Raw genomic sequence first — 9,263 nt, forward strand, 5'->3', positions numbered from 1 at the left:
TCAGCCCTCGCTCGGCTCCGGGCCCGCGCAGCTCTCCCAGCCGGCTCGCGAGAACGAGCAGGGGAGGGGACGGAGCCCGCGGCCGAGGGCTGGAGGACTCGGCTCTCCGCAGCGGGCAGCCGGGCCCCTAGCTGCGGCAGCGGCTGCTGGCGGCGGTGGCCGGGAGGTGCCAGCCCGCGCTGGGTGGCGGAGAGCCGCGGGGCGGGGGCTGCGGCCGGTGACCCGAGGGAGAGCTTGCTTGCAGTCAGCATGGCGGGGCTGCGGGCCAGGCGTGGCTCCGGGCTCCGGCTGCTGGCGCTGTCCACGCTCGGCTTCTGCCTGATGCTGCAAGTCAGTGCCAAGAGGCCCCCCAAGACGCCCCCCTGCCCGCCTAGCTGCTCCTGCACCAGGGACACCGCCTTCTGCGTGGACTCCAAGGCAGTGCCCAGGAACCTGCCCTCCGAGGTCATCTCTCTGTGAGTGCCCTGGCTTCTGAGGTGGGGGAGCGGAGAGAGGGAGGAAGGCAAGAGCCTCTCTGGGAGTGGATGGGAAAACCCTTGCTCCCAGTCTACAAAGCGTGGGGAGCAGGAATACTCCAGGGGTCCTCAGGACTGGAGATTCAAGGCATCCTCCGGGTAGGGAGTTCTGTAGTCATGCAGGCTCAGCAGCCATGGCTGGGGAAAACAGGAGTTTATGGCCAAGAATGAATCATCACCACCGGCAGCATCAATGAGACCTACTGTGTGCAGGGCTCTGAACATGGGGGAGGGGTTGTTTACAAGAGCATGTGGGCTCCTGCCTGTGATGTCACACCAAGGGCAGAAAGGCTTTTTGTGGAGGGAGGGAGGGTGGAATCAGGGGGAGGGATAGAAGTGGGATATAGCCACACAGTGCCCTGTCTGGGGACAGACGCCTGCCACTGGTCTCCCATCCACTCTGGCACTGGGCCAGCCAGCCCGTCACTTGCAGTTAAGTGGCCTTAGGGACTAGATGAGCTGTGTGGTCCTTGAAAGCAGGGTGCTAATCCCCACCGCCATCCCAGTGCCCCATCCCTCCACAGCACCCAGCACACTGTGGGTGTTTGGATGATCTTGAGGGTGTGGGTGATGGAACCTTCTTTTGGCTGAAGGGGAAGCTGAGCCTGGGGCCACTGGTGCTGAGGGAGGCAGTAGGGGAGGATAGTGAGACCGAAGGCAATGAGTTTATGAGGAGAAGAGAAAGATAGCCCTAGGTGGGTGGCCCAGGCTGGTGAAATGAGTGGTTTCCAGGGCAAGTGTGCACAGAACAATTGCCCTGTTCACCTTGTGAACCCCGCCCCTCCCACCCCCACCCCCCCAGTCCCTGCAAAGTCCCCACAGTACTGACTCAGGTGTCCCCTGCAGGACGCTGGTGAATGCTGCCTTCTCGGAGATCCAGGATGGAGCGTTTTCCCACCTGCCACTGCTGCAGTTCCTGTATGGACAGGGCCTTGAGGAAGGGCTGGTAGGGGGTGGGGCAGTGGAAGGGGGCAGACCCTGGACTGGGGGGAGGAGAGCAAATGAAGATAGCCATTGGAGATTAAGATGCAGGTGTCCCTTACTTTTACTGGATGGGATAGCCACAAAAGGTGCAGCAGCATAGAGTCAGGAAGGGTGAAGGGAGCCACAGTGGGGAGAAAGAAGGTGGGGGTTGCATGCAAAAGCCAAGAGTGGATATTTAGGGCCCAATTAGGAATGGACTTGCCTCCTCTGGAGACCCAAAAGAACTGGGGTCAGTAACTTGGGCTGGTGCCATAGGATGGACACTGCAGGGAGAAGGGTCATCATAGAGACCGCTGACACCAGGATTTGAAGGAAGAGTTGGGGGTTGAAAGGGAGGGAGGAGAGGGTGTGGAATTGTAATAGGGAATGTTTCTGTTTGGAGAGTCAATTGCAGGAAAGGGTGCTTGTGAGTTACCCCAACTCCTTTTCACTGTGGGTTATCCTCAAACTCACCACCAGTCTGAAAGGGACAGAGTGAGCTGGGGTGAGGGTAGGAGGCAGAGAGTGGTGATGGAGACAGGAATGATGCAGTGGGGAAGGACCCAGCTTGACCGGAGAGATCTGCCCCTGGCTGTTTCTACCCTTGAAGAAGATTCTGGGACTAGAACAGGCTCCTGGCTAGTCTTGCTGCTGGGCTTCTCTGGGGCTCCCGGCTGGGGCTGGGGTCCCAAGGTGGGGTGGCAGGACAGCCAGTCTGTGAGGAATCCCCAGGGTGAGGCAACAGGCTGGGGGCTGGCACAGCGGGCACAGGCTTGGAAGCTCTAATTCTCCCTCTGTCTCTCCAGGTTACTCAACTCCAACAAGTTTACTCTGATTGGAGACAATGCCTTCACAGGACTGTCGCACCTGCAGTACCTGTGTGTGGCAAGGAACCGGGGAAATGGGAACTAGAAGGGAGGAGGGAGCTGGGACCTGGGTGGACTGAGAGGGGAGGGTAAATGAGGAAGGCCGGGGGAAGATGGAGGGAGTGGAGAGCCCTTGGATCCTCTGACCGCAGGACCCGAGCAGAGGGTCATTTCATCCATCCCTCTGCCTAAACCATCCTGCCTGGATGCCCTGTCACCACAGGCTTAATGTCTCCAGAATCAGAATGGAAGCCTGGCTTAGGACCATGGGCAGGAATCTAGATGGAGCAGAGGGAAATAGCTGGTTGGGGGTCTGGGATGCTGAGTGGCATCTAAGACAAGTTCTCATTTTCTCCAGCTTCATTGAGAACAATGACATCTGGGCACTATCCAAGTTTACCTTCAGAGGACTCAAGTCTTTGACACACCTGTGAGTACATCATGTACATAAGCACACCAGACCAAAGCCCTTCATCTCCTGTGGCCTATGGCCTTAGCCACAATCTTCAGGTGACTCAGGGTCTCTCTTGCAGATCGCTGGCCAACAATAATCTGCAGACACTGCCTAGAGACATCTTTCGGCCCTTGGACATCCTGAGTGACTTGTAAGGCTGAGCCCTACTTCTTTTAACAATGCCACAGAGGGGCGCATCCCTGGAGGGAGCGGTGTGGGAGCCAGAATTGGGAAGATCATAAGGTCTTGAGAGGCTGGGAGGGCTTGGTTTTGGAGATGCCTCCCGGAAGGCTGTGTTCATGCACACGAGACACCATGTGTATATGTTCTTTTTTTAAGTTTATTTATTTATTTTGAGGGGGGGAGGGGCAGAGAGAGAGGGAGAGAGAAAATCCCAAGTAGGTTCCATGATGTCAGTGGGTCTCAATCCCATGAACCATGAGACCACGACCTGAGCCGAAACCAAGAGTCAGGTGCTTAACCCACTGAGCCATCCACGTGCCCCCAAACACGTGCTTTTTAAATCTATGTTTGATTTGAACCTTCACTGAAGTCCTAGAGCATAGCCACAATCAATCAGTACTTACACAAGAAGAAAACCAACCCAGGATTGTGGAAGGTCTGGAGGAACTGAGATGTAACATAATTGTGCAGGTTCTACACTGCAAAAGGCCCCTGACCTAGGAGGCAAGTAGGGACTAAAACTCAGCTCCCACTCCACTGGCCAAGCGTGTCTCCACAGGGGTGTACCTACCCCCAGGGGAACCTTTCTCTAATCTGTGCAAAGATGCCATGTGAAAAGCCAGCAGTGGCCTTGATTATACCTACTTCTAAAAACCTAGAGAGCCTGGGTGGGCAGGACAGCTGGGAGCCTGTTCCTTTCTATATTCCCTCCGTCACCCTCATGATCCAGGGACCTGCGGGGCAACTCACTCAACTGTGACTGCAAAGTGAAGTGGTTGGTGGAGTGGCTGGTGCATACCAACACCACGGTGGCTCCCATCTATTGCGCCAGCCCGCCCCGCTTCCAAGAGCACAAGGTGCAGGATTTGCCGCTGCGGGAGTTCGACTGCATCACCACAGGTAGGAGATGCCCCCAGCAGACCTCCCCAGGGCAGCCCCACAGGCACTGCCAGAACCACCCCCAACATTGGCCTTGCAATCCAGCAACCTTATCACCCAACAAGCTCTTACCCTTCTTCACCCCATCCCTCACTTCTTGACCCTGCAGATTTTGTGCTGTACCAGACCCTGCCCTTCCCAGCAGTATCAGCCGAGCCCTTCCTTTACTCCAGTGACCTCTATTTGGCTCTGGCCCAGCCAGGTGCCAGCGCTTGCACCGTCCTCAAGTGGGACTATGTTGAACGGCAGCTTCGAGATTATGATAGAATACCAGGTACCTGCCCCAGTCTGGCTGTGCTGGCCCCACTTTAAGGGGTTGGGGTGGGGATGGGCTTCATTGTTCCTCTCCAGTGGGTTCCTATAGGTAGAGAGATAGATGAGACATGGTCTCTGCCCATAATAACTTTCCAGTCTTTGGGGGAGAGGCCAACGTATACACAGATAACATTCATGTAATAGATGGGTGTGAGGAGGGAGATATGTACATGATGCTCTGGGACCGCAAAGGAGAGCTGTACCCTGGACAGTCAAGGAAGGCTTCCTAGTGGAGCAGACACCTGAGCTGAGTCTTGAAGGTGAGGGTGAAGGACAAGTCAGAGGTGATGCCTAAGAGCCTGGCTTAAGTAACTGGGTGGGGCCTGTAAACCAAGGAGGAGATGGGAGTGGCTAGTGAGCTCAGTTTGGGATCCACTGAATTTGAGCTGAATCTAGAAGGCTGAGGGATACCTAGCTCAGAGAAAAAATGCAGAAAGTATATTCTGGCAGAGAGAACAACATGAGCAAATTCAAGAAGGAGTGCAACAGCTTAGTGTATGAATGTGTACATGTGTAAACCATAAGCAGCTCATTTGACTGCACCATATGGTTCAAAGTGGAGAGAGGCAGATGAAACCCAAAAGACATGAGGACCAGGTCATGGACAGGTTTTGAGCAGAGTGTGTGAACCAATCCAACCTGTATTTTAGAACACTCTCTCTGTATGCGGCATGGAGAGTGGCTTGGCATGGGCCAAGTCATGTGGGCACACTATTAGAGGGATCTGCTGGAACCTGGACTGGGGCAATAGTAGTGGGGTGGAGAGATAGATTTAGAAAGGAGGAGCGAACTGACACAAGATGAAACAGAAAATTTAAATTGCCCTGTATCTCTAAAAGAACTTAAAGTCCTTATTAAAACAAAAGCAAAACAAAACAAAAACTTCCCCGAAAAGGAGACTCCAGGGCCAGATGGTCTCCCTGATAAATTCTATAACACATTTATGGAAAGAAAATAACAGCAATCCTACACAAACTATATTAGAAAGCAGAAGGGAGGATTGACAGGACTCAGGACTAATTAGTTGTGGGTGAGTGAGAGACAGGGAGGTGTTGGGGATAGCTTTAGATTTCTGGTGGGGGGGACTGGGTGAAGCCACAAACTGAAGCTGAGAACACAGAGGGAGAAGAGGACCAGGTTTGGGGGCACATATCTGGTCAGTAATGGCCAGCTAGAGTTTGAGGTGCTTTTGGGTGTGTGGGCAGGGAGGGTCTGAGCTGCAGCTTGGGTGCTGGGGGAATCATCAGTATCTACACAGGTGCACCAAGGCTGTGGAAGGGATTCGGGGGTGACTGCCAGAGCCTGGGGCTCAGCATGAGCTTTCTTGGGGAGAGAGGAGGGGGGGAGGAGGATGGGTGAAGCAGCACTGGGAAGGAAGAGAGGAGAGGAAAGGAGAAGGGAGGGGAGGGGAGGGGAGAAGGAGAGGGGAGGGGTGGAGAGGAGATGACTGGGGACACCAAGATAGGTAAAGAGTGTGGCCCCATGTGCTTTGGGTGCCTGAGAAGGGGTCAGATCTGTCTGGTTGTTGACAAATACATTTGTGTGGACGTCCTCATACATTAAGGCCCTTTCAAAAGTAGGAGTTCTTAGGAGAATGCATTTTCATACACAACTATCCAAACATCAAGCTGTCATTTTGTATACCTTGGCTCTATCACCAGGCTGTGGATAGGCACAGACTCTTCCTCCTTCCCCTTCCTGGCATCTGGCCAGTCAGGTAGCTTTGGGCAAGTCACTTAGACTCTGAGCCTGCTTCTGGGCAAAATAATAGATTCCACTTCGGAGTGATTAATTGAGGAACTGTGTTCACACTTAGCACAGTGACTTCACACAATAAAAGTTCAATAATGACATTATGGATAAACAACGGGTCAATAGCTAGGGATACCTATTTTGTGCTTAGTGTCAGCTTATATTTAAACTCTGGGAGCAAGGGCGGAGGGAGCATGATGCTGAGACAGATTATTAGCTGTGAAAAGTGGGTGGGCATCAGGGGGAGGGATGCTCTAGGGGAGAGCCTTAGTTCTGGCCCGGGGCTGGAGGGAACTGACCCCCTTTGCCGAGGGCATGGCGTGGGCTGGGGGCCCGCGGCTGCCTGACACTGCCTCCACCCTGCTTCCCTCCACCCTGGCAGCCCCCTCTGCAGTGCACTGCAAGCCAATGGTGGTAGACAGCCAGCTGTATGTGGTTGTGGCCCAGCTGTTCGGTGGATCTTACATTTACCACTGGGACCCCAACACCACACGCTTCACCAAGCTGCAGGATATCGACCCACAGCGTGTGCGCAAGCCCAACGACCTGGAGGCTTTCCGCATTGACGGTGACTGGTACTTTGCCGTGGCCGACAGCTCCAAGGCGGGTGCCACCAGCCTCTACCGCTGGCACCAGAATGGCTTCTACTCCCACCAGGCCCTGCATGCCTGGCACCGTGACACTGACCTGGAGTTTGTAGATGGCGAGGGTAAGCCACGGTTGATTGTGTCTAGTAGCTCCCAGGCACCTGTCATCTATCAGTGGAGCCGCACCCAGAAGCAGTTTGTGGCCCAGGGTGAGGTGACCCAGGTGCCTGATGCCCAGGCTGTGAAACACTTCCGTGCTGGGCGCGACAGCTACCTGTGTCTCAGCCGCTACATCGGTGACTCCAAGATCCTGCGCTGGGAGGGCACCCGTTTCTCTGAAGTGCAGGCCCTGCCCTCCAGGGGCTCGCTGGCCATGCAGCCCTTCCTCGTGGGTGGCCGCCGCTACCTGGCGCTGGGCAGCGACTTCTCCTTCACGCAGATCTACCAGTGGGATGAGGGGCGCCAAAAGTTTGTGCGGTTCCAGGAGCTGGCTGTGCAGGCCCCTCGGGCCTTCTGCTACATGCCTGCTGGGGATGCTCAGCTGCTCCTGGCCCCTAGCTTCAAGGGACAGACGCTCGTGTACCGACACATAGTGGTGGATCTCAGTGCCTAGAGGGGTGCCGAGGCCTCTGTGTTCCTCGGGCAGCCACTCGAGGCTGAACAGAAGTCTCTGTGTGAGCAGCATGTGTGCCCATGTGAAGACACATGTAGCCAACCTGTGTACATGCCCTCACATACACCCTCCGCACCCCCCATGAGCATGGGCCACACTGTGGACTGGCCCAGGAGAGCCACTTGTCATAGTTGTAATCAGCATGAAGACTTGTATATGCACCAGGCAACCCAGCAACCCTGTGCCCTCTCATATGTGGACATTTGTCTGCCCCACACCCTACCTGAAGGCCCCCCCTTGGTCTGCTGCTTTCCCCGTGCTCCGGCCCCAGGGAAGGAGTACAGGAAGGAAGGGCAGGGCCACCCCTCTTGTTTTTCAGCTTATTCTTCCTACTCCCCAGTTTCTCCTGTTGGTGCTCCAGGTGTCTGTTTACCTACTTGTGCTCTGCCCTGCAGCCCACAGCCACATCCTTCACACTGCTGGGCTCACTCACCCATGCTGTACTTCTGCATGCACACGTGGACACACGCACACACACCTGCTGACACTCCCATTTCTGTGTGCACACATGCAGGTTCAGTGCTGCCTAAAGAGGCTCTCTTTCATCACCTTGCCTCTCTTCTTGGAGAAGACACACAGTACCCACCCTCCTCTGCTCATCCCTGGTGTGCCCAGCCTGTAGCTGATAAGGATGGGAATGGTGGTGCCAGCCTCTGGACACCAGCTTGATCTCCTGGGGGCAAAGCCCCTCTGCCCAAAGCAATAACAACAGCAGACCCTGACTTCTTTTTTTTTTTAAACGTTTATTTATTTTTGAGACAGAGAGAGGCAGAGCATGAACGGGGGAGGGGCTGAGAGAGAGGGAGACACAGAATCGGAAGCAGGTTCCGGGCTCTGAGCCGTCAGCCCAGAGCCCGACGCGGGGCTCGAACTCACGGACCGCGAGATCGTGACCTGAGTTGAAGTCGGACGCTTAACCGACTGAGCCACCCAGGCGCCCCAGACCCTGACTTCTTCTTAGGGCTCTCTGTTCTTACTGGAGTTTCCTGCTCTGATCCTGAATGCTGCTCACCTGTGGACAGGAGACCACCCAGATAAAAGCCTTCCAGCTTTTCTTTACTATAGCTGCCGAAGCCTCAGACCACCCTGTCGTTCAGCCCCACCTTTGGGACTGGACCTTGAGCTGTGTAGGCTCCTTTAGGTGGGTCCAAGAGCTGGCCGAGCCAGGGACTCTGCAAACATGAGCCAACTGGGTGGGTGCCAAGAGTAGAGCAGGGATAGAGAGCATCTTGGGGGATCCTGGGACCTCTCTAGTCCACAGAGACAGGCCCCAGGTGCATTGCCTTCTAAAGCAAGCTGAGTGGTGGCGGGGGTGAGGGTCCTGTGGGAGTAGCACCTGGGAGTCAAGCTTCTGCTGCACTCTGCTGTATGCTGGGAATAGGTAGTTCTGAGCTGGAGGCCAGTGGAGAAGGCACAGGGTGGGGAAACCTCCCTGTGCCCAAGCTGTGTGAGGGCGTACTGGTGGCAAGATGCCCAGGGGCACTTGGGGGCAATGTTACGACTCACTGCTGCAAATAAAAATTTCCTACCCCATTGCTGGCTCTCAGGTGTCCAGTGGCTTTGGTGGTAGCTGTTTCACTGAGAACAGAGCCAGGGCTGTGCTCTCTGTCCCTGCTATTCACGGAGGTGGGGGGGGGGGGGCAGCATTAGCGTTCAGACTCCCTTCTTCCATGTTCTCTTTCCTCAGAGGAGCGAGTGGGCACCCCAAGGTCAGCTGGTCCTGGAGTCAGGAGTTCATGGTGATGATACTCAGGTGCAGAGAAAGTGTAACTAGTCTCTACCACCTGTGGGTGACTCATGACCCAGCTGTTTCTTCCTGGAGATCACAGTCTTGGGGCCCACTGAGATCGGAGTCTGTCCCTCTGTTAGGTCAACTCCAACCAACATAGCCAAAGACAAGCTCAGCAGTCCCTCTCCTCTCCTCTCCCCTTCCCCCATTGCTGCCAGCCCTTGCCCTATGTGTGAGATTTCAAGCAAGTTGACTGATTTCCCTGGCCTTTGGTTTCTCCTTCTGTA

The 9,263-nt window shown here is 55.2% G+C and overlaps 1 protein-coding gene across 2 annotated transcripts; it reads left to right on the plus strand.

The window, feature by feature from the left end:
• LGI3 (leucine rich repeat LGI family member 3) lies at window positions 1-8,780 on the plus strand. 2 transcript variants are annotated; one of them, XM_019467007.2, is made up of 8 exons: window positions 8-455; window positions 1,362-1,433; window positions 2,285-2,356; window positions 2,703-2,774; window positions 2,878-2,949; window positions 3,712-3,881; window positions 4,030-4,194; window positions 6,370-8,780. In XM_019467007.2, the coding sequence occupies exons 1-8, from the start codon at window positions 250-252 to the stop codon at window positions 7,185-7,187; spliced, it is 1,647 nt and encodes a 548-aa protein (XP_019322552.1). In that variant the 5' UTR covers window positions 8-249; the 3' UTR covers window positions 7,188-8,780. The 2 variants fall into 2 exon arrangements, with proteins under 2 accessions (XP_053756937.1, XP_019322552.1); XM_053900962.1 differs by lacking the exon at window positions 4,030-4,194 and having other exon boundaries at window positions 1-455.
• Window positions 8,781-9,263: the final 483 nt, after the last annotated feature.

This window comes from Panthera pardus, unplaced genomic scaffold, assembly GCF_024362965.1.
Source record: "Panthera pardus isolate Hobbes unplaced genomic scaffold, ASM2436296v1 HiC_scaffold_13, whole genome shotgun sequence".
Taxonomy (NCBI): Eukaryota; Metazoa; Chordata; class Mammalia; order Carnivora; family Felidae; genus Panthera; species Panthera pardus.